At 42.7% G+C, this 26546-nt stretch overlaps 1 protein-coding gene across 1 annotated transcript in view; it reads right to left on the minus strand.

Annotated features, from left to right (window-relative positions):
- FAM83F (family with sequence similarity 83 member F) overlaps positions 1 to 26546 on the minus strand; it is a 101699-nt gene that overhangs the window by 16375 nt on the left and 58778 nt on the right. The window contains exons 2-4 of the mRNA XM_075832315.1: positions 17920 to 18087; positions 9122 to 9243; positions 6966 to 7582 (exon numbers count right to left, since the gene is read on the minus strand). Coding sequence (XP_075688430.1) covers positions 6966 to 7582; positions 9122 to 9243; positions 17920 to 18087 — 907 coding nt within the window. The remainder of the gene's footprint in view (positions 1 to 6965; positions 7583 to 9121; positions 9244 to 17919; positions 18088 to 26546) is intronic.

Here is a 26546-nt window from a genome sequence, read left to right on the forward strand (position 1 = left end):
AATGCTCTGACCAAGGATTCCACTACCGGGGATTCCATATATGGACATTGACTTCAGGGGCTCCTCTAGTAGGGGCAGTGGGTGCACTATCAGCAGGGGGGCGTGGGTGGCGCTATCTATAGGGGGCGTGTGTGGTGCCTATCTACAGAGGGCTGTGTGGTGCCTATCTACAGAGGGATGTGTGGCGCCTATCTACAGAGGGCACTGTGGCACTATCTACAGGGGGCACTGTGGCACTCTCTACAGGGGGCACTGTGGCATTCTCTACAGGGGGCACTGTGGCATTCTCTACAGGGGGCACTGTGGCATTCTCTACAGGGGGCACTGTGGCATTCTCTACAGGGGGCACTGTGGCATTGTCCACAGGGGGCACTGTGGCATTGTCCACAGGGGGCACTGTGGCATTGTCCACAGGGGGCACTGTGGCATTGTCCACAGGGGGCACTGTGGCATTGTCCACAGGGAGCACTGTGGCATTGTCCACAGGGGGCACTGTGGCATTGTCCACAGGGGGCACTGTGGCATTGTCCACAGGGGGCACTGTGGCATTGTCCACAGGGGGCACTGTGGAATTGTCCACAGGGGGCACTGTGGAATTGTCCACAGGGGGCACTGTGGAATTATCCACATTGGGCACCGTGGCATTATCTACACAAGAAATTCATCTGTTTTTAAAATGAACAGTAGTAAACGGATGCAAAACAGGTCACAATCGGCCGTCAAAAACGGAAACACGGACACGGAACCGATACAAAACAGATGCAAAACCGATGTCAAAAACTGACCGAGATGGGCATTTTTAATGACAAACACCTGGACCCTGTCGTGTGAGTATAAACAGCAATCCCAGCGTTGTGGGTAGGAGATGCGGGGTGGGATTGAGTAGCTGTAAAAGTGTCAAACTAGCTACTCCCTGAAGTTCGGGCTAGTATTTGGTGTCTTTGCAGGTTTACAAGGCTGCTTTGAAGATCTGATCTGAAGAGAGTGGACAGCAGCTGCACTCAGGGCTCTCCCTCTCGGCGCCGGCCTGGGCGCTGCACTGAATATGACACACATGACATTACAATGTGTGTGTCAGACTTCAGTGTAGCGCCGAGGCTGGTGCAGAGAAGGAGAGCCCTGACATGGTACACAACGTGTATCTAATCTATCATGTATCCAATCTATCACAAACTATAGACCACTTTGGCACATTTTCAGACCCTAGACTACCTTTTTGGTGGACCATTGTGGTAAAAACTGATGTTAAAAACGGATGGTAAAAAATTATGACAACTAATGACAACTGATCACTACTGATGGTTCTATGGTAAAAATTGTTAAAAAGCATGATGGCAACAGATACATTTTTGCATCCGTTGTAATCACTTGAGAGACAAAAAAAACCTGATGCTGATGCAACTGATATATTAGGGCATGTGGAAGTCATAGCAGGAGGTCTGCTCATTTGCAGCAGAATAAAGCTGGCAATACATACTGGGTTAATATTGGCCAAACTCAGCCATTCATCAAATGTATATAAGGGGTAGCCGTCTAGTAACATCTGCACTTGGAGGAAACAAAGATCAGGCCTGTTCATTTTAAACATGTCTGATATTTTTTTTTCCTCCTGGAGAAAGCACTTCCAGCATCCCTATTGAAATAAGCATGCTGGCAGGACTGATCGGTTGGTGCATATTTATGGGGTAGTCAGGAGATATAGCTTTCAGCCAAATGAGCATTCAGCCCAGGGGAAGACGTATAGCCTATGCAGCATGTTCACCTGCACAGGGTCCCAGACGGCGGAGAGGGCCCACTATAGCCACAGGTTTGTTTGTTTTTTAAAACAGATATTCTGCATCCCCCACCCCCTCTCTTTGCACATGTTCTCTATGGTGTTTTTTTTTATAAATTGCACAGACATTGCATCTGCCCACTTAGCCAATCAAGGAGACGCTATGATTGTCTGAGCGGATACTGCATTATCTATGTGTCTGTGAAGCCTACAGCCACAGATGGAGGAGCAAAAGAAAGCAGTCCTGCCGTCTTCTGTACAGGAAGCTAACCTATTACTACCCCAGACCAAGAGCATACCTCCCAACTTTTGAATTCGGAAAAGAGGGACATTTTTAAGCCACGCCCCTATCCACGCCCAATATACCGCATAAACACATCAAATCACGGCCAGATCCTTCTGCAAATAACAAGCGCACATTCTCACTGCGGATCTCTAGACTGTCTGGATATCACAGATATTATGGATCCGGTTATATCGTTTTTATGTTACTTTTCCTATCTTGGGTATAACATTTGCTCATCATGGCAGCAGCTTCAGGACAACCCAAAAGGCTGAGAACAATGAAAGTCAAGAGGGAGACCCTGTGGTTGATGACTTTTCAATTGACAGGTAGCAGAGTTACATGATGGGGATTTTTATTTTCCAGTTGTGTAACTCTGCTACCGATCAATGGAAAAATCATCCACCAGAGCCCCCCTGTAGATTGCTCCACACACAGCCCCCTGTACATAGCGCCAGACACAGCCCCCCTGTAGATAGCGCCAGACATAGCCCCCCCTGTACATAGCGCCAGACACAGCCCCCCTGTACATAGCGCCAGACACAGCCCCCCTGTACATAGCACCAGACACAGTCCCCCTGTAGATAGCGCTACACACAGCCCCCCTGTACAGAGCGCCACACACAGCCCCCCTGTACAGAGCGCCACACACAGCCCCCCTGTACATAGCTCCACACACAGCCCCCCCCTGTAGGTAGCGTAACACAACCCCCTTATACTTTGTGCCACAATGCCGCCAGAGCGGAGAGTGGTAGAGGTAGCCTACTGCTGCCACTCTCCGCTCTGCTTTGACGTCACTCACAGTCAGAAGGAGGCAGGAGTCTTGCAGCGGCGTTCTCACTGGTGTCGATGCTGGCCCGGGAGTGTACCAGTCCAGTCACCTGACCTGTCACCTGACCGGTGAGGTCAGATGACAGGTCAGGTGACTGGACTGGTCCACTACCGTGCCGGCATCGATCCCAGTGAGAACACCACCGCAAGACTCCTGCCTTCTTCTGATCACTGCTGCAGTCGCCTGGCATGCAGGGCGCCTGTGAGCAGTGATCATCTGTTTTGATACAGCTGCAGCGCCCATCGGGACATTTTGCAGACCTCCCGGGACGGCGGGACACCGGTGAGAAACCGGGACTGTCCAGCCGGATCCAGGACGGTTGGGAGGTATGCAAGAGATCTAGAACACAGATCTAGACCACAAGGGATATTATTATTAACCTCTTCACTGAACTAGATGTTATTAATGACCCCTTCACTCCCCTATGCCAGCAGATAAGTTATTATTAGACCCTTTACTGCTGTAGACTGCCAGAAGTGTTATCATTAGCCCCAATAACTGCACTAAATGACCAGGGACATCAACATTATCACCTCCACTGCCCTAGATCACAATGATTGTAATCATTAACCACTTCACTTCCGTACACACTTATGCTTGCGGAAGGGGGCCTACATGCGGTCTGTGTCCACCCCTGGTTCAGCTATCTCATGTCGATGTCAGGCTTAACACCCATCCACTTAGGACATTGAAATGTTTAGGGCAAAGATCACATTTCAGTTATTATTTTTATTATTTTAGGATATTTAGTAACAGGAGACTTACATATTTAAATGTTTTTCGTGCATGTTAGGATTAATTTCTTTATACCTCAAAAAGTTTAACCTTGATAGAAATTTAGTTGTAGGATTGATGGCAGGATATGTTATTGTAGAATAGTAAAGTATGTAGAATATCCTGCCCAGCCTCTTCAGTAGGAGTTTATGGATATAATTCTTTCCAAATTTTTGACAGTTTATTGTTTTCAATTTAGAGAGGGAGCATACAAGTGACATTGTATATAACATCCCTCTTCCGGACATGCCACTCCATAGGGGTGCGTGTGAGCTCTGCCACATCTTAAAGGGACAGACTAATGTCAGCTGGTCGGTATTCAGGCTCTGGCTGACTAGTGACTACCTCTGATTAATTTAAACCTGTTCAGAACTGCCATACCTTGCCTGAGCAACAAGGTTCTTTCCATCCTGTCCTTTTTGTGAAGGTGTTTGTTATCTGCCATTTTGGATTTGACCCGGACTATTTCCTGACTCTGCCTTTGGATCGCTGCCTGTCTTGACCTGTATCTGTCTTATCATGTTGCGTGAACCAAGCCCTGACCTTGGATTTCTATGTCCATGCTTCAGTTTATCGATTATGATCCCTCACTTCGGAAATACCATCTGCAAGTAGTCAGCGGTTCCTATTGGAGACTGCTACTCTGGGAATGCGACTTGATAATTCCCTGTACAAAGTCTATACCCCTGTAGGGTACGTTTTTAAAGTGAAGAGTCCAAAATACCATAAGGCCCTTTTACATGGGCCAATTATGGGGCAAACGAGCGTTCTTATGAACGCTCGTTTATGATCATTGCCCTGTGTAAAAAAGGCAACAATCAGCTAATGAATTAGCAAACACTCGTTCATTAGCTGATCGTGTAGTTTACGCAGCAATAAATATTATTGTTACCAAAAGCACATCTCCCTGTGTAAACAGAGAGATGTGCTGCCGACATGATGGAAATGTATGGGGATGAACGATCATAGTAACAATCGCTCGTCCCCATACATAATCAAGCATTTCTCATTGTTGAAAGGAGCGCCGGTCAACGAGCGGTCTCGTTGATCAGCCCTCGTTTCTACGGCCCATATCTGGCCATGTAATAGGGCCTTAAGTGATCGTTGCCCTGTTTATACAAGGAAATGATCGGGAGCAAGCGTTCATATAAACGTTAGTTTGCCCGATAATTGGCCCATGTAATTGGGCCTTTAGACTCTTCTTCTTAGTCAATGCAAAATCTAAGGGTATGTTCACATGCAGTGACCAAAATACGTCTGAAATTACGGAGATGTTTTCAAGCGAAAACAGCTTCTGATTTGCATACGTTTTTTTAACAACTCGCTTTTTCCGCTGCATAAATTACGGCCGTTATTGGAGCTGTTTTTCAATGGAGGCAATGAAAAACGCCTCCAAAAACGTCCCAGGAAGTGACATGCACTTCTTCTTCGCGGGTGTCTTTTTACGCGCCATACTTTCACAGTGACGCGTAAAATTAAGCCTCGTAGGAACAGAACACTGTAAAACCCATTGAAAGCAATGGGCAGATGTTTGTAGGCGTATTAGGGGCGTTTTTTCAGGCGTAAATCGCCCGAATTACTTCTGAAAACACTGCGTGTGAACATACCCTAATAGTTACAGTTAGTCCATGTTCCTGTCCCAAGGCCTGACTGTGGCACTAAACAATAAAAAATAAAGAGAAGCAAAAGCCCTGAATTCTCTTAAAGGGTAACTAAACTTTCAGAAAACTTCTGACATAACTTCTAGCTCAAAGACCCCCACTGATCCCTAAAACGAAGCTGCAGAAGAACTCGGGTGAGCGCTAAGCTGCTTAGTTTCTGATCATTTTAATTTCGGAAAGTAGAGCGAGTGGTGTATGGGCCCATAGCCCTTCTATTGTGTCCATACAACGTTACCTCGGCTTTCCGAGAAAAGCCGTTCAGGAACCAAGCAACTCAGCGCTTACCCCGAGCGCTTCTACTGCTTCGTTTTAGCGACCAGTGGGAGTCTCGGTGCATAGACCACCACCGATAAAAACTTCTGCTATGTCACTATGACATATTATAAGTTTTCTGAAAGTTTAGTTACCCTTTAAAAATCTTTTGAAGGAACACTAAAGTGTTCACACACATTGAGCTTGTGGTGTAGGCTTTCCTAAAACATTTCTTGGTTTTATTCAACTTGGTGTGGATGGAGCTTAAACTTAACTACAGGCCCTTCTTGTTAAATAGTTCCGATAATGAGAAGTGTATAAAATTATTTTAAAAACATTATCACATAAGAATACCATGACTTCATTGACAGGAGTGGGACATTGTAAATATTGTTATAGCTCATCAAATTTGATGACAGTGTAAAGAGAAAACTTATAAAACTACTGCCAAGAGACCACATGTAGCAGGAGAAACATCTGACAGGGACAAAAACTCTAAAATAAAAAAGACTATTTCTTAAATAAAACAGCAGTCTCCAAGATTCTAAATGTCTGGGCTATGGAGTTAGTTAAATTTCTTACACTAATAAACATCCAAACCTGTCTAACTATTAGAGTAAAGTTACATCCAGTTTTTCAAAGCTATAAATAAAAATGTTACGGTCTAATCATAATATGATCGAGAAGACTACACAGCTCATCACCCAAATAACATACTAACTATGAAGGATTATGAAAAGGAATCTCAACTTGATAATGACCACATTTTAACGTCTTTAGGGCTGAAACAGTCAAACTTAAGTAACCATGTTGTTCAGTAGAACCACATGGGTCATGTGATTGGGACCATAACATAGATGCTAAAAAGCGACTGTATTTCAGCCCTGTGGAATTGGCATTAAAACAGATGGCTTCAGAAAAGAATGATCAAGGTCTTTATTGGCTAACCGGTCGTCTGATTTTACTTTTGGTGGATGTCAATACAAACATTAATAAACGTGCATAGTAAAATATTGTTATATGCAGCAGTGAAAAATAATTATACCGTCCGACTGGCTGTGGATTGCTAACTCCACCATAAACTATGGCTGACCAGCGGCTGTAAAAACCCAATTCAACAGCTCTTAATTTCCACAAGTTGTGTGCTTGAAATTGGCCGTTTGCATGAAAAAAAATTGGCAAAATGAATGGCTGATAATCAGTAAAAAACAGACAAAATCTCAAATCTACAGCCCACTTTGGAATGGCCAAGTCAGAACTCCATGTACAATCCTATAGAAAACCAGAGTACCCTAGATGCAGAAGAGCCCTCCAGAAAATTTGTTAAAACTAGGGACTTTTTTGCAAGGAAGGATAAAAAAATTAAATGAGAAAATACAGGTTTCTTACCTGAAGCTCTCAGATCTTGTTGACTCCTGAAGTTATTGCTTTGACTTAGATCAAGTTTTGGTTTATTTACTAATACAAAGCCCCCATCGACCTCCTTTTCCTGAGTGTCTGGTTGAGACTTTTTGAAGAGACTAAAGCTTAATTTTTTGGTGGTTTTATTTGTTCGATTGTCTTCTGGAGTTTTGCCAGGCTGTTTATGTGTCATGACAGCCACCTTTGGAAGACGGTCTAAATTCACAGTTTCTGGAAACTCTTGCTCTATAGTAATTAGGTCTTCAAGGAATTTTGCCATTCTTTTATCCCCTTCACTCTCCTCATTATCTCCAGATGCTGGTGGATTTGGTGTCCCAAATCTTAGCATTTCACCTGGAGCTGGACTTCTTCCGACTACTAATGAGTATTTAGGATTTATGAGCTTGCGAGCAACAGTGGACGATCGTGGTCTTGCTCCCACGATCGGACTAGGTCGAGTGTCAGGTAAGCCCAGCTCTTTGTAAAGATTTATTTCCTCTGATATTGCATAGAGTTCACGAAATTCAATGTCAAAAGGTTCGGCATATTGCCCTGAGAATAGTGTCATAATGCTGCGATCTACTCTTAAAGATGACCAAGTTAACCTGCAATGCATAATCAAAAATTAGAATGTAATAGATAACACATAACACATAAGCTTAAAGAGTTTGTCCCACAAATGACTTTTGTATGTCGGTCTGACATGTCATAAAAGTTTGATCCACTTATTTAAATTGAGAATGGCAGGGCATGCTCAGAGACTACTCGATTGAGAGTCAGCAACGGGACCAGCACATTCTCCAAATTGGAGAGTTCCCACAGCCTTCTGTAAGACAACCCCTTTTATAGTAAATCTGATAGATCTCCTCGGTAGATTTTTTTCGTCATGTTGTTTTGAGCAGTACAAAGGTTGATGATCTACATAGTAGACTAGAAAACATACAAGCAATTACTAAGTCTATTGAGAAATAATTATCTTTGTCTGTTGTAATGTCATGTGATGTCTTCTGAAGCCCATGAACAGTGATCTATATCTTGTGTTTTTTATTAATGTATCAACATAGTACCCTATGGTGCTACTAGTAATAGCATGTATACTGTATGAAGTTCACATATATCATCATTATCATTATCCTTAAAGAGTAACTGCACTTTCACAAAACTTTTAATATGTCTTAGAGACCTGTCAGAAATTTTGATCCAAAGGGGTATGGGTGTTGAGACCCCACCGATTGTTGAAACAAAAGGGACACAAGACCCCTTGTAGTCCAGGTGCTTATCAAGGTTGACAGATGATCCCAGCCGAGATGAACTCAGGCGAAAATGCAAAGAGCTTGTGCTCTGCACCTTTTGCTAGGATCATCTTGACTGGGATTATCTGGGAACGTCGATGAGCACCTGATCCACGACCGATATAAGTCTCTATACCATATCAAAAGTTTTGTGAAACTGCAGTCACTCTGTAATGGGTTCGTATGAGATTAGAAAAAGTGTCTTGTTTTTTCCCAAACCAGTGCCACTCTTGTCCAAGTACTGTGTCTGGTATAGCAGCTTAGCTCCATTCACTCTCATACAACCCTTTTAATACACTATGAAAAAAGACTGCCTTGAAAATACACAAAAACACACTCTAGTAACTTATATCTTTGACGTCAAACCCCATATAGCAATAAATAGATAGAAAATAAGAAAACAAAACAGTAAAGAAAAAAGGGGAGGAACGTGGGAGAATTAAGCGGTGAGCAGTCTGTTGAGAGAGTCTCCTACATGGTGTTTAATGCAAGAAAACAGTTAAAGAAAAGCTTAAAGGAGCGATGAATTGACGTCATGAGACTTGACCGCAGCAGCCAATCACTGGTCACAGCTGTGATAGGTAAAACTTTTTGACATCTCTGTTGCAACAAGTGATTGGCTAGCACAGTCACGTGTCGAGAACCATCATGCAGTAGCGGTAAGGGATTTAAAAGGAGAACACATTTTTCATTGTTATTTTATGCCATATTCATCTGGAAAACCCTTTAAATCTCATTTTTGGCCATGTTTGCAATTTAGGTGTTTTGTTGTTCTATAGTCTGCCATATTACAGTTCTTACTTGAGTCAGTCCTGTGAACATATAACATATTGAAAATGTAAAAAAAATTACCTGTAAGAACCAAAGGCTACTTTATCGCCATCCACCATTATGTATTTATGTGAGATGGAGCCTCTGATCTTCCCAGGGGTCAAGTAGAATCCCACCCCTGTAACATACCGGACTCGCAAATTCTACACAGTAAAGAAAAAAATAATGATTTAAAAAAAAACAAAAAAAAAACACATTAAAGGCCAAAGCAACTGAAAAGCATTCAAGGAGCTATACAGTATTAGCTTTATATATGCTCCAGAAATATACATATTAATATCTTATTCGATGGAACACTTTTTCATTGAGAAATGTAAGTCGTTCTGACTTCAAGGGTCCGTTTGTAAAACTAGAAAAAGGTGGCAATTACAGGGAGTATATCAATAATGGAATATTGCTCCTCTCTTGTCACATAGTACATACCTCCCAGCCGTTCCGGATCCAGCGGGACACTCCTGGATTCCGAGCGGTGTCCGGCCGGTTGTATGTCCCGGTTTCATCCATATCTGTATTCTCAGGACACAGATACAGTTGAAACCAATGGTGGAGCAGGGAGCCGTCAGATCCCTGTTCCATCATTCACTATGGAATGCTGGCTGTGAGCGGCACAGACAAGCGCGATGCAGTGACTTCATCGTGCCAGCCTGCGCCGAAACATTTAAGGCACAGACCGAAGGAGCAGAGGGATCTCCTCCACACGTCGTAGAAACGGGGTTAGGTGAGTATTTTTTTTTGTAAGGCACTATAGGGGTATTATGCTAGGTATGGGGGCAGCTATGGGGGCATTATACTGTATGGGGGCCAATATGGGAGCATTATACTGTGTGTGGGGCTCTATACTTTGGGGAGGCACTACTGGAGCATAATACTCTGTAGGCTCAACTGGGTGTGTATGGGTGGGACTAGAGGCATGGATTAACAGGAAAATATTTTCTGTGGCGCGCTTCAGGCACTGCATCGGTTATCCCTCTGTGCAAAACCTGAACGTTGGGAGGAATGCATGGTGTACAAACTACTCTGTCCACAGCTATAATCACAGATGAAATACTATGGAGGGAGAGAATTGCTGATCTTGTATGGAGGAAAAGAATTGCGCACAATTCGTAGAGACATTTGCCTTTTTTATGTAGCCTTTATGGCAAATGAGAACTACAGTAGAAAGAAAGCTATTTAGTGTTTACTAAAGATATGAAGATTTACAGACTGAAGGCTAAAACTGCAGCAATGTGTACTGTAATGACAACATTTCTTGTACTCATATCTCAGTTCTGTGCTGTCATATTGACATTATGTGGACCAATGCAGAAGCCACACCAATATCCACACTTTAATGGCACTAGACAAGACACAGAGGTGTAACTTAAAGCTCCTTGCCACCAATGAAAAATTTGTAACAGGGCCCCTTAACTATTATGCATCATATGTACTATTAGTCTACTTATATGGGGTAGAGGGACTATTTGGGCACACACAGGGTCCATGTGTGACCACAACCTCCGAAGCGTATATAGCTACGCCCCTGAAAAGACTGCATGTAGATATTACTGTGGATGGTGGTTTGAACCAAAGCAATGCCCCTATTTGGAGGCTACATGAGGAAAGATCACTGTGGTAAGAGCATGGGCAAAAAAGACAATTTCCCTAGAGAATTCACCACTCTGCCCTTATTATGGCGTAAACATACATTAAGGTGCCTTCTAGTGTCATTTAGGAACAGTGTACCATTTGAGCAATACATAGTACTGTTATTTTATCATTCCATTACACTGTTATGTGCTTTTTGTATGACACGGTTATGTATACAATATATGGCAGTTTTATATGGGTACTGCATGGTACTGTTATTTGGAATTGTATGGTGGCATTATTTAGGCACTATATGACAGTCATCATGCAATGTTGGTCCTTACAGTAAATGGTGTTGATATGACCATTTATTAATTACAACAAGTACGCTTGGGGGCAAGCTGGAAAATTAACAACTGATTGTAATAATTATAGTAAATATAGGAAACTCAGTAACTATAGCATTTACAAGAAAATGTACTTGTTATTTATAATATTTATATACAGGGCCGGATTAAAGGGTGAGTACCCAGGGAGCTTGCTCCGGAGCATCCACCACTGGATTGGAAGTAGGGGGCTTCTACCATTTGCAGCAGTGGCCCCCTTCACTGAGTTGTATCCGCATCCATAGGATTGAGCAGTCTAGTGCTGGCAAGGCAAGAGCACTATCAGTTCCATGCTTTGCTATTCTGCGCTTTACCTGTGATGGAGGCGTCCTTCCGCTGTAGCAGGCCTGGTCCAGCCTGGTCCAGCTGCATTGCTGGAGGACGGTGCAAGAACGAGGACAGGTAAGTATGTAAACTTTTTAATTATATATATATATATATATATATATATATATATATATATATATATATATATATATATATATATCTCTTTTGTAAATTTTTATTTTCTATTTATTTCATGTTTTTAAATTTATTTGATTATGATCGTAAATTTATATATAGTTTTTTATTTATATGTATATATATTTCCAATTTATGAGGTACTTGTCAGTGCAATGGATGGTCATTTATATACAGTGAAGGAAATAAGTATTTGATCCCTTGCTGATTTTGTAAGTTTGCCCACTGTCAAAGACATGAACAGTCTAGAATTTTTAGGCTAGGTTAATTTTACCAGTGAGAGATAGATTATATAAAAAAAAAAAAGAAAATCACATTGTCAAAATTATATATATTTATTTGCATTGTGCACAGAGAAATAAGTATTTGATCCCCTACCAACCATTAAGAGTTCAGCCTCCTCCAGACCAGTTACACGCTCCAAATCAACTTGGTGCCTGCATTAAAGACAGCTGTCTTACATGGTCACCTGTATAAAAGACTCCTGTCCACAGACTCAATTAATCAGTCTGACTCTAACCTCTACAACATGGGCAAGACCAAAGAGCTTTCTAAGGATGTCAGGGACAAGATCATAGACCTGCACAAGGCTGGAATGGGCTACAAAACCATAAGTAAGACGCTGGGTGAGAAGGAGACAACTGTTGGTGCAATAGTAGGAAAATGGAAGACATACAAAATGACTGTCAATCGACATCGATCTGGGGCTCCATGCAAAATCTCACCTCGTGGGGTATCCTTGATCCTGAGGAAGGTGAGAGCTCAGCCGAAAACTACACGGGGGGAACTTGTTAATGATCTCAAGGCAGCTGGGACCACAGTCACCAAGAAAACCATTGGTAACACATTACGCCGTAATGGATTAAAATCCTGCAGTGCCCGCAAGGTCCCCCTGCTCAAGAAGGCACATGTACAGGCCCGTCTGAAGTTTGCAAATGAACATCTGGATGATTCTGAGAGTGATTGGGAGAAGGTGCTGTGGTCAGATGAGACTAAAATGAAGCTCTTTGGCATTAACTCAACTCGCCGTGTTTGGAGGAAGAGAAATGCTGCCTATGACCCAAAGAACACCGTCCCCACTGTCAAGCATGGAGGTGGAAACATTATGTTTTGGGGGTGTTTCTCTGCTAAGGGCACAGGACTACTTCACCGCATCAATGGGAGAATGGATGGAGCCATGTACTGTCAAATCTGAGTGACAACCTCCTTCCCTCCACCAGGACATTAAAAATGGCTCGTGGCTGGGTCTTCCAGCACGACAATGACCCGAAACATACAGCCAAGGCAACAAAGGAGTGGCTCAAAAAGAAGCACATTAAGGGCATGGAGTGGCCTAGCCAGTCTCCAGACCTTAATCCCATCGAAAACTTATGGAGGGAGCTGAAGATCCGAGTTGCCAAGCGACAGCCTCGAAATCTTAATGATTTACAGATGATCTGCAAAGAGGAGTGGGCCAAAATTCCATATAACATGTGCGCAAACCTCATCATCAACTACAAAAAACGTCTGACTGCTGTGCTTGCCAACAAGGGTTTTGCCACCAAGTATTAAGTCTTGTTTGCCAAAGGGATCAAATACTTATTTCTCTGTGCACAATGCAAATAAATATATATAATTTTGACAATGTGATTTTCTGTTTTTTTTTTTCTAATATAATCTATCTCTCACTGGTAAAATTAACCTAGCCTAAAAATTCTAGACTGTTCATGTCTTTGACAGTGGGCAAACTTACAAAATCAGCAAGGGATCAAATACTTATTTCCTTCACTGTATGTATCCATTATTTTTGGTGATGTATGTGCTATGCTTACATATGTGGGTAGAGGTATCTAGCCCTCCGTCCAGTACTTATTATGTTTTCCCATTCTCCCTGGTTTTTATTCAATCTCGGACCTTACGTGCATGGCTGTGCGTCTCTGGAGACAGGGATCGTGGCCACTCCGCCCGACATCGCTAGACGTGTCATCACGCTCCACCTGCCCTCCACCAAGGGCATATGCGCCGTTTCGATGGAACGCATATTTCAGGTTTTTAGCTTTTTCATTTCATATAGGGGAGATGTGTTCTATTCATTGTTTTAGGGGCATTTAAATGGCCAGTCTGAACACCCCTAGCAACACCACCGGAAGAAGGCACTATTGCGTTGAAATGCGCATAGGGGTGGACACTAGGATTCAGGAGACCCATTTAGCACGATTACTTTTTTATCATTGGGCAATTTGTCTGTACTGACACTCTAATGCAACGGGACATTTATGTGCAATTGTATTGGGGTTTAAGTACTGGCTTCATCACCATGCATATTCTCATATAGAGCTTATTATTACAGATGTGTTGTTGACATGCCATGCAAATATATATATGCCGATATCTATATCTATATATAGATACAGATATATACACACTGTATATATATTTTTTAGTCTGAGTTTCCTCCAGTTTTAAAATAATGTTTTAAATTAATTACCTGAAGGAAGTTTACAATTTATATGTACACATGGCAGCATCTGTTCTCTTTTGTAGGTTCCACATGGGGCACTGTCCATATATGGATTGTGACGTCAGGGGCTTCTCCAGGAGAAGAATTCTCGGCCAGAGCGTCGGCAAAATGCTATGGCCGAGGATTTTGCTACAGGAGGAGTCCCTAACTTCACTGTCCATATATAGAAAGTAACGTCATGGACTCTTCCAGGACCGGATTCCCTGGCCAGAGCGTTGCCAGTGATTCCGCTCCTGATGGTGCCCCTGGCGTCACTATCCATATATTGACAGTGAAGTCAGGGCTCCTCCTGGAGCGGAATCCCTTGCCAGAGCGTCGGCAACGCTCTGGCTGAGGATTCCACTCCTAGGGGGAGCCCCAATGGAGTTTTCTACAAGGGGGTGTGTGTGTGTGGCACTATCTACAAAGGGGTGTGTGTGTGGCACTATCCACAGAGAGCACTGTGGTACTATCTACAGAGGGTACTGTGGCATTATCTACAGAGGGCACTGTATATATAGGGGCACAAACTGGGGGCCTAACTTCTATATGGGGAATAAACAGGGCCTAACTTCTATATGGAGGCACAAACTGCCGTTTTCTGACGTTATACTGCTGCCGTGAGTTCCCCCGGCAAAGGGGCACACTAAGTCTATGTTGCCCAAGTGCCCACATAAACCTGGAGCCGGCCCTGGATATATGTTTATAGGACACTGTTGCAATCTCAGCCTGAAGGATCTTTATATTACCCATGATCATTAAATATGTGGCCACTAGGTCGCTTATCATCAATGTATACAACTGGACTTTATAAAGACTTGTCTAGGAGAAGGGTGTTCCAAAAACTCTGCTGTATGTTCATTTTCTGTGTTATGAAAATTCAAATGGTTGTTGGTGTTAATCCGGCCCGGTTTATATAAAATTATAAAAATACATCATAGTAAAGAATATATGAATATCATTTAGTTGAAACCTGAGGAATTAAAGGCTATGTAAACCTTTGAAAGCAATTTTTTTTTCTTTAATAAAAAGGTCAATCAGTGTGTTTTGTGCAACTTTATAATTAGGTTTTTTTAAAAATTATTTTTACAATACAGCTGCTCTGTATTCTGTATTGACAGATTCAGGTCTTAGTGACTGTACAGCTTCTTTGTTTATAGAATACAAAGCAGCTCTATCTCAAAAAGTGAAAATCATTTTTAATAAAAACAAATAAAGTTACACAAAACACACTGATATATACTAGTCTTTCTCAGCTAAATAGAATATCATCAAAAAGTTTATTTATTTCAGTAATTAAATTCAGAAAGTGAAATTCATATATTATATTGATTAATTACACACAGAGTGATCTATTTCCAGCAGTAACAGTTAATGAAAACCTAAAATTTAGCGTCTCAGAAAATGTGATTATTATATAAGCCCAATTTCACAAATTATTTTTAATACCTAAATGTAGGCCTAGTGAAATGTATGTACAGTATATGCCCACAATACTTGGTCGGGGCTCTTTTTGCATGAATTACTGCATCAATGCGGCGTGGCATGGAGGCGATCAGCCTGTGGCACTGCTGAGGTGTTATGGAAGCCCAGGTTGATTTTATAGCGGCCTTCAGCTCGTCTGCATTGTTGGGTCTGGTGTCTCTTATCTTCCACTTGAGAATACCCCATAGATTCTCTATGGGGTTTAGGTCAGGCGAGTTTGCTGGCCAATCAAGTGCAGTGATACTGTAGTTATTAAACCAGGTATTGATCAGCAGAGGGAAGTAAAAAGTGCTCTAAAATATCCTGGTAGATGGCTGCGTCGACTCTGGACTTGATATAAACACAGTGGACCAACACTAGCAGATGACGTGGCTCCCCAAACCATCACAAACTTCACACTGGATCGCAAGCAACTTGGATTGATGCCTGTCCACTCTTCCTCCAGACTCTAGGCCTTGATTTCCAAATGAAATGAAAAATTTACTTTCATTTTAAAACAGTACTTTGAACCACTGAGCAACAGTGTTGGTCCACTGTTTATATCAAGTCCAGAGTCACCGCAGCGGTGTACCAAGAAATTTTAGGGCGCTTCAGGCTTCCCTCTGCTGACAAGCTTTATGGAGATGCTGATTTCATTTTCCAGCAGGACTTGGCACCTTCCCACACTGCCAAAAGTACCAATACCTGGTTTAATAACCACAGTATCACTGTGCTTGATTGGCCAGCAAACTTGTCTGACCCAAACCCCATAGAGAATCTATGGGGTATTGTCAAGAGGAAGATGAGACACCAGTCCCAACAATGCAGACGAGCTGAAGGCCGCTATCAAAGCATCTTGGGCTTCTATAACACCTCAGCAGTGCCACAGGCTGATCGCCCCATGCCACGCTGCATTGATGCAGTAATTCATGCAGAAGGAGCCCCGACCAAGTATTGACTGCATATACTGTACATACTTTTCACTAGGCCAACATTAAATCAGTATCAAAAATATTCTAATGTTCTGAGACACCTAATTTTGGGTTTTCATTAACTGTTAGCCATAATCATCAACATTAAAATAAAAAAAATGCTGGAAATAGATCACTCTGTGTGTAATGAATCTATATAATATATGAGTTTAAATTTTTGAATTGAATTACTGAAATAAATAAACTTTTTGATGATATTCGAATTCATTGAGAAGGACTAATATATAAATCGCTTTAGAAGGTTTACATAGCCTTTAAAGAAACACTCCGTGCAAAACTGATACATTGTGGTATGCCTATAGTAGGGCTTGAAAGGGTGGTTCATGGTTAGTGGGATCTCTCTTTGGTGTTTTTTGAATCCCTGTGTCATGACTCGCTTCCTCAGGACCTGCACTAAGTATAACACAGTGTATCAGTTCCTTTAAGACAATTAGGGTCATACAAAGTCAGCAATGAGCAAGAGACAGATATTTTCTTTCACATTCTAAGGCCCCATGCACACGAACTTATTTTTTCCTGTCTGTAAATACTGGCGTAAATACGGGTCCTTGGTCAAACGTATTCGATCCGCATTGCACCAGTATGTCGGACCCGTGCCCGTAAATATGGGTCCGGTGTCACCAGTATTCCACCCGTATTTACGGGCACGTTTTCAATGCAAAATTGCACAGCAGTAATCGGCAGCCCTTCTCTCTATCAGTGCAGGATAGAGAGAAGGGATAGCCCTTTCCATAGTAAAAGTAAAAGAAATTCATACTTACCCGGCCGTTGTCTTGGTGACGCGTCCCTCTTTCGACATCCAGCCCGACCTCCCTGGATGACACGGCAGTCCATGTGACCGCTGCAGCCTGTGATTGGCTGCAGCGGTCACATGGGCTGTAACGTCATCCCAGGAGGCCTGACTGGAGGAAGAAACAGGGAGTTCTCGGTAAGTAGGAACTTCTATTTTTTTTACAGGTTGATCTACATTGTGATCTGTAGCCACTGTCCAGGGTGCTGAAACAGTTACTGCCGATCGTTTAACTCTTTCAGCACCCTGGACAGTGACTATCCACTGACGTCGCCTAGCAACGCTCCCATAATCACGAGTGCACACACGTAGTGACCCGTAATTACGGGAGCCCCATAGACTTCTATGGGCCTGCCCGTGCCGTAATTACGGCCTGAAATAGGACATATTCTATATTTTTCGATGGCATGGGCACCTTCCCGTAAGCATACGGGGAGGTACCCGTGGCCAATAGAAGTGTATCGGCCCGTAATTACGGCCCGTAATTACGGCCCGTGATTACGGCCCGTGATTACGGCCCGTGATTACGGCCCGTGATTACGGGCGTTTTTACGTTCGTGTGCATGGGGCCTAACTCATTACTGTTATGAATTTACTCTTTGCAGGAAACGCCCATTGCACAAGTTTTTGTTGTTGTTCCATCTCTACCCATATTTTAGGATTTTCTTTCCCAATATTACCCGGAGCATAAATCCAGACAATTGCAAGAATTCACACATCTCCAAGAAGTGCTTGACTCCACTCTCTCCTAGAATCATATAGACCGGGACCCTCCGTTTGTCTGCTGCATCCAGCACATCTTTAAACACTTCCCTGTCAGTAAAATAGTCCATTACGATGGCAATTACCTGTGACAGAGAGAACAGAGGTATTGTCTGTAATAATAGTTTTTTGTTAGGAACAATATACTTCTCCATTTAAAGCAAATAAACCTATAGATCCTCTTCTCATAAGTAGTCGGTAGACTTAACCCTGATAGATAAAGTATCAGAGGTTTGACTGTTTATTGCTGTCTCATATGAAGTGGTGGATTTTTTTCTATGGCATTTTAGGGATTTTTTTTATTATATAAAGATAATTTTCCCCCAAAATATAAAACTGCCCATATATTGATAAATTACAAGTTAAGAGCAGCTGCTAAAGTATGGTAGTTATGTTCTATTTACTTAGAGTTGTTGCCATTTTCTTTTGTTGTGACGGCCATTTTTGCAAAAGCGATAACAGGAAGTGCAGCTGCGTTAGTTGTCACCTTTGAATTAGCTTCTCAGCAACGGATGATCTGCTTTTGTCAGCACATACAACCTGTTGTCAGTTTTGCAAAACTGGCCCCTCAACAAAATCAGTTTAGGGGGAAAATCTTCTTTAAGGTCTCATTCAAACGAGTGTATTTAGGTCATTATTTTGCAATCAGTTTTTTTTAAGTCAATACTTGTGGGTCCAAAACACATAAAAAAGCAAATCTCTCTTTTCTTGTTTTTCGGTTTTTATTTTACACTTCTGGTTTTGGCTTACAAATACTTTTATCTATTTCATAATTCACGCCAGTGGTTCACTTATTCTCAAACACATTTGTTAAAATAAAGGCTGCTATAACAGCTATATAATTGCTGCTTATGCAATATAATAAAATATAATTTGAATTAAAGAAAAACTTATTTAACAAATCTTATGTACCCTGAAAAAATAAATGTTTATACTTATTAAAAATGTTTGCATGAACTCCCATCTGCAATGCTTGTACTTAAGTAGAAGTCTCACTCTCTCATAAAGTGCAGCACAAGTAGTGTCTTTTTTTAACCTAAGTGACTATATATATATAACTATGTACTGTATGTCACTAAGTAACTATATGTAACAGCAAGAAACTCAAGAAAATTTATCTAAGGCTTGCTTGCTGTGTTTTGTTCGTGAGATTCGAACCGTAAGTCGGTCGTATTTCCCAGGCCGAACACAGTTCAGGGAGCCGGGCTCCTAGCATCATAGTTATGTATGATGCAAGGAGTCCCTGCCTCCCCACCGGAATACTGTAATCTTGTTTTCAGTATGGGACTGTAGTCCCGCAGGGACGCAGTGACTCACAGCATCATGAATGAATACAATGCTAGGAGTCCGTCTCCCTGAACTGTGTTCGGCCTGGGAAATACGACCGACATATGGTCTGTATCTCACGGACCGAACATGGCCGTGTGAAGCAAGCCTAAATCATAACATGCCAAATGCATGTGGTTATTTATTTTTTCTAGATTGAAGACTGATTGCATTTAGTGCTTATTCTTTATTTACACAGTGGGGTATATTTATCACTGCATTTACAAAGCGGTCTGTCAGAAAATGTGGACGGAGCTTCACAGCATGACTTATTTTATTAAGATTTTCTGATACTTTTCTACTTAGAAAAATGTAGAAAAACAATTTCAGATCTGACCTGGCATTTTTTTTAGCCAGCGGTAGAGGGTGAGCACCCTGTCGATTAATCTAGCACACGTTGCACTGGGGGGCATTTTCACGGTGCCAGTATTAATAAATCTGCCTTAACCGCTTAACGACCGCCCACCGTCTTTTGACGTCAGGCGGTGCATGTACTCAGTCTACAGAGACGCCTTTTGGCGTCGCTGTAGTAGAGTGGGTTTATCGGCACCCTGGTGACATCTGCACTAATAACCGGCTGTAAGTAACAGGTCCGGTTCTTAGTGCAGCCATCACAGCGGTCACATGCTGTTACTGCGTACAAAGCCGCCGGGAGTGTCTAAATGACAGCTCCTGCTCTAAGAACGAGCTGTTGCTAGCAGCTCTGTTCTTAGAGCAGTGATCAGGAGCCAATAGTATTGGTTCCTGATCTTTTGTGATCACTATGAGATCCAATCATAGTGATCACTACTGTAAAATAAAAGTAAAAACATGTATCTGTTTCTCCTCACTCTGTTCTAGCTGTGGAGAGAAACAGATACAAGTGTGTCAGTGTCCCCACACAAAATCACTTGTCCCTTACACAGTTTATTAAAAAAAAAAAAAAATTTTTTTCAGTATTTTATAGTATATAGTATATACATATATATATAAATATAAATATATTTACTGTATATACTAAGAATCGTACTATAAACTACTTTCTTTTTAGGGTACGCTGTTAGACGGCGTGTACGCTGTTAGGCCTCATGCACACGACCGTAGCCGTGTGCACGGCCGTGATTTTCGGGTCGGCCGGCTGCGGACTGTCCGCCGCAGGCCGCCCGCAAATCGCGGGACATGCACATGGCCGCCACCATTGTTTTCAATGAGCCCGGACCGCAAAACCGGGCCATAATAAGACATGGCCGTTCTTTCTGCGGTCCGGGCTCCCGGGCCGTGCAAGGACCGCAAAAACTACGGTCGTGTGCATGGCCCCATAGAAAAGAATGGGGCCGCAATTCTCCCGTGGATTTTCGGGGGAATTGCGGCCACAAAAACACGTTCATTTGCATGGGGCCTTAGATGGCGTAGGGTGCTGTTCTGGGCTTGGGTTTACGGTTTGTGTTAGGCGTAGGGTTTAGGTTTAGGTTCGAAAAAAAACAAAACAATAAAAAAAAAAAAAAAAGTTTCATTCTTTTAGTGTTCTTAGTTGATTAGGCTTCATGCACACGACCGTGCTCGTAATTACGACTCGTAATTACGAGCACGGCCGTCCGCGGGCAGCCGGCCGCTTTTGCGAGCCGTGCTGTCATTATAAAGTATAGCAGCACGGCCCGTAAAATAGAAAAATAGAACATGTTCTATTTTTTTTAATGGCACGGGCACCTTCCCGTGAGAAAACGGGAAGGTACCCGTGGGTAACAGAAGTCTATGAGCCCGTTATTGCAGGTCGTAATTACGACCCGCAATAACGGGTGTTTTTACGGTCGTGTGCATGAGGACTTAGTTGATAAAATAAATTTTTTTAAACGCTAGTTCCATTTATTATTTGCGGTTTAGACTGTATTATCATTATGGCTGCCAGAAGATACAGCGTTGAGGAAGCCTATCAGATGCTATGCTCAGATACGGATTCTGCATCTGAAGTTGAGCTTTTAGGGTATGTGCACACGTAGTGACCAAAAACGTCTGAAAATACGGAGCTGTTTTCAAGGGAAAACAGACCCTGATTTTCAGAAATTTTTTCAGCAACTCACGGTTTTCGCTGCGTTTTCGCTGCGTTTTTTACGTCCGTTTTTGGAGCTGTTTTCATTGGAGTCTATGAGAAAACGGCTCCAAAAACGTCCAAAGAAGTGTCCTGCACTTCTTTTGACGAGGCTGTATTTTTACGCGTCGTCGTTTGACAGCTGTCAAACGACGACGCGTAAATGACAGGTTGTCTGCACAGTACGTCGGCAAACCCATTCAAATGAATGGGCAGATGTTTGCCGACGTATTGTAGCCGTATTTTCAGACGTAAAACGAGGCATAATACGCCTCGTTTACGTCTGAAAATAGGTCGTGTGAACCCAGCCTTACTTGAAAGCGACAGCGAAAGTGTCGCTTCAAGGGATTCAAGTTGCGATGCAGAACGCATTTGTCCTGTACAATTCTTTGAATTCTTTGAATTTCAGGAGAAAGTGATTGAAGATCTCCTATTTCAATCTGCAGACCAGAGAGTAGTCCATGAGTCAGAGGATGTACACCGACTTGTTGAAAAACATTTTTTACACCCCATCCCTTCAACATCTAACCAAAAATACCCCAAAAAACGGTGTCGGGTCTGCAGCAAACGAGGACAGCGAAGTGAGTCACGATATTATTGTTCCGCTTGTCCTTCCAACCCTGGTCTATGCATAAGTCCCTGTTTTGTCCTTATCAATACACTATGGGCTTTATTACAGTTTTGTTCGGGTTTTTGGTGGACCTCTTACACCCGACAATACTTCTAGAAGTAGCGACATTAATTTGGGGAGTAGTGGTCCTTTACTGTATCTATACATACGGTGTGGGACACTGCCCCTTTATATTTTCTACAGGTGATTGGTTGTTTTGTGCACATGGCGGTTCCTACCTTGCCGGGCAGGGGCTTGCTATGGTGTACCGTGTCACTTGGCACATTCGTCCCTTATATAGGGATTGATGGAGCTAAAGAGACGTTGTATGACCAGTCACTTTGAATAATAAAGTCATTACACCCCTACAAATTTTCTTTCATCCTGTGAACATGCTCTAGTTTTCCACATAGCTGGATACATTCTTCCTCCTTTTTTTTGGATATATTGCCTTTTTCCGCCAACAGTTTAATACATTTTCCCACTCTAACTTACTATATATCAGAGCGGGTTGATATACATAATGTCTATGGACTGACATGATTTCAGGACAGCTGCTTTCTTAGCACGACATAGTCATAGGGCAGGGGTCGGGAACCTATGGCTCGCGAGCCAGATATGGCTCTTTTGATGGCCGTATCTGGCTCGCAGACAGGGCTCCTACCTGTCTATGGGAGGGATGCACGTTGCAGCCGCACAGCTCAGTATAGTACACATGACTATGAGAGCGGGGCTGCGGCTGTGTAATTCAGCCACAGCCCCGCTCCTGAGTCCTGACATATGCGCGCGGGGTCAGCATCATGTGATGCGGCCGGCGCTGCACTAATGATCTGCGGCATTGAAGACAGAACATGGCGGGCGCGCTACAAAGCACCCCCATGTTGTCTTCAGTGCCTGAACTGCCGCTCATTAGTGCAGCGCCGGCCGCATCTCCTCATGCTGACCGCGCGCGCACTTCCTGTCAGGAGCGGGGCAATGGCTGTATTACACAGCCGCAGCCCCGCTCTATAACGCCGGAGATCAGAGAACCTCTCATCTCCGCCGTTATTCCCGTGAATGCTGCGATCACAGCTGACTGCAGCATTCAGGGGAAAGTGAGAAGGGGGGATGCCCCTGGATCGCATCACAGGGAATTCCTGTGACGCGATCGAGGGCCATACCATATATGGGCAGACAGCCCAGGGTCTATTGACGGACCCCAGGGCTGTCTGACCATATCTCTTGTTGTTAGGATATACCCAAGTATGTCCTAACAACAGCCTGTGTGCTATCTGTCCACAGGCTAATGTACTGGCACATATCTGATATATGTCAGTACATTAAAGTTTAAAAATAAAGTAAAAACAAAGTATGGTTACATTTTTAAAAAAATATACACCTTCACCTTTTTTACAATAAACATTAAAATAAGTCTCAATACATAAAATACACACATTCAGTAATGGCGCGGACAACAATGTTTTTGCATCATTTATGATGTGTACGCTGTAAAAAAATGAAATAAACACGGCTTTCATTCACTTATTAATGTGAGGCGCGAGGTGCGATGAATTTACCCTCCATGTTCCTCACATTAATAGTAATTAACCCCATCATGTACCTCGCCTATCTGCGCATGCGCGAGTTCAAAGAGACAGAGAGTCCTGGGTCCTGCCGCCGATGGCCATAGTGAAGCGCTCCTGCACGAAATGGTGAGTATATCTTAAATTCTATATTTTAAGGGTAAAAGTTGGGGGTCGTCTTATACGCCCAGTCTTCTTATACGCCGACATATACGGTAGTTCTTTGATGGCCTGATAAGCATTGGCGGCAGTGGTGAGCGGCAGGGAGCATGGACTACATTTCCCATAACTCCCTGCATAGCCGCGCCGTCTGCAAGCACGCACCTGCGTCCCCTAGTGAAGCGGCATCTGCCTCCTCCCTTGTGTCTCCCTTGGACGTTCCAGAAACCCCTGGCTGTGCTGCTGCTTTGAAGGTGAACATTATAACATGGAAATTGTTACACAGCCTCATGGTCAGCAGCAGTGAGCTGCATCAATAAAGGGGCTGTGTAATACAGTGTGTCCCACCAACCCCCCCTTCCCACTTCACCCCTGAAAATAATCCCACATAATCCATAATATAGCCCCCCCCCCCAAAAAAAATAAAAATATGGCCTTAAAAAACATCTGCCACCCATATTACACTCTTGGGGGCTTTAAATTAATCTCTTGTGGGCATAAGAAACTGATTTAAAGGACCACTATCAGGGCAAAGATCTGTTCTGAGCGCTTTATTACAGCTCTGGAGGTCTCCCAGATGGGTCTGAGCCTCTCTTTTTTGTTCATTTTCTGTAAGACCAACACTTTTAAAAGGGCCACTGACAGATACAATTGCTCCAGCGGTCACTTAGTACACAAAGGAGTGTTCCTCTCTGCTGCACTAAGCCACCGCTGGACCTAAACAATAATTCGCTGTAAAATAATAAAATAGATAATTGACATAACTGACAATGCGTTGTGTGACATGTCCAACATTCCAGCTTCTTTCTTCTGCGAATGCCTCAAAGCTGGCATTCTCTCAACATCAGGTGGGAAGAATGCCAGCTTCCAGTCATGCGCAGGAAAAAGAAGAAGCCAGACTGCTGGACTGATGTCATGCATCGCAAGCTCACAATGTAAGTTATTTATTTAATTTTTTTACTGCTAATTACCATTGTTTCAGTCCAGTTGTGGCTTTATACAGCAGGGAGGAGCATTCCTTGCTGTACTAAGTGAACATTGGAGCGATTGATCTGTCAATGGCCCTTTAAACATATTGTACGGCTCTCGCGGAATTATATTTCAAAATATGTGGCGTTTACGGCTCTCTTAGCCAAAAAGGTTCCTGACCCCTGTCATAGGGTGTAGAAACTGTTAGGGACATATATTTCTCAATCTAGAAAAGTAGAATCCTCCCATTTTCAAAGCAAAATGTGTGTCCTGAAAGCCTCCGGGTGCTCCCTTCCTTTTGGGTCCTGCCGTGTGTCCAGGAAACACATAAGGGGCACAATGGGGATATTTTTAAAACACAGGAGAAACAGGGTGATACATTTTCTGGTGCATTTCCTTATTCTCATGTCCTCTGTACAAGAAATCTGACCTTAAAATGACACATTTGTGAAAAAAAGTGAAATAAAATTTTCTTTACACCTGCTTTGCATTAATTCCTGCGAAAACTGTGGGGTCAAAATACTTAGTACACACCTAGATGAATACCTTATGCGGTCTAGTTTTCAAAATGGGGTCATTTATGGGGAGTTTCTATCTTTTTGGCAGCTCTGTGCCTCTATAAATGTGTAATGGGACCTGAAACATTTTCAAGCAAAATGTGTGTCCTGAAAGTCTTCGGGCGCTACCTCCCTTTCTGGCCCTGCCGTGTGTCCAGGCAACGCATTAGGGTCACATTGGGGGCATTTTTGAAAACGGGAGAAACAGGGTGATAGATTTTGGGGGGTGTTTCTTCATTCTCATGGTCGCTTTACAAAGAAATCGGTCTTCAAAGTGATACTTTTATATAAAAAGTGTTTTGTTTTTTTATTTCACCTGCTATGCATTCAATTTAGCAAAAAACTGTGGGGTCAAAATACTCACTACAGCCCTAGATAAATACTTTAAGGGGTCTAGTTTTCTAAATGGGGTCGTTTATGGGAAGTTTCTATCGTTCTGGTAGTTCAAAACCTCTCCAAATGTACAGTGGGGCCTAAAACATTTTCACGCAAAATATGAGACCTGAATGCCTCCGGTTGCTCCCTTCCTTTCGGGCCCTGCCGTGTGTCCAGGCAATGCATTAGGGTCACAATGTGGGCATTTTTGAAAACAGGAGAAACAGGGTGATAGATTTTGGGGTGTGTTTCTTCATTCTGATGGTCGCTTTACAAAGAAATCGGTCTTCAAAGTGATACTTTTATATAAAAAGTGTTTTTTTTATTTCACCTGCTATACATTAAATTTAGCAAAAAACTGTGGGGTCAAAATACTCACTACACCCCTAGATAAATACCTTAAGGTGTCTAGTTTTCTAAATGGGGTCGTTTATGGGGAGTTTCTATCGTTCTGGTAGTTCAAAACCTCTCCAAATGTACAGTGGGGCCTAAAACATTTTCAAGCAAAAATGAGACCTGAATGCCTCCGGTTGCTCCCTTCCTTTCGGGCCCTGCCGTGTGTCCAGACAACGCATTAGGGTCACAATGTGGGCATTTTTGAAAACAGGAGAAACAGGGTGATTGATTTTGGGGTGCATTTCTTCATTCTCATGGTCGCTTTACAAAGAAATCAGTCTTCAAACTGATAATTTTATGAAAAAAGTGAAATTATATGTTTTTACGCCTGCTTTGCATGAATTCTTACAAAAAAACTGTGGGGTCAAAATACTTACAACACCCCTTAATAAATACCTTAAGGGGTGTAGTTTTCAAAATGGTGTCACTTGTTGGGAGTTTCTATCTTTTTGGCAGCTCTGTGCCTCTATAAATGTGTAATGGGACCTGAAACATTTTCAAGCAAAATGTGTGTCCCGAAAGTCTT

Source organism: Rhinoderma darwinii, chromosome 7, assembly GCF_050947455.1.
Source record: "Rhinoderma darwinii isolate aRhiDar2 chromosome 7, aRhiDar2.hap1, whole genome shotgun sequence".
Classification (NCBI taxonomy): domain Eukaryota; kingdom Metazoa; phylum Chordata; class Amphibia; order Anura; family Rhinodermatidae; genus Rhinoderma; species Rhinoderma darwinii.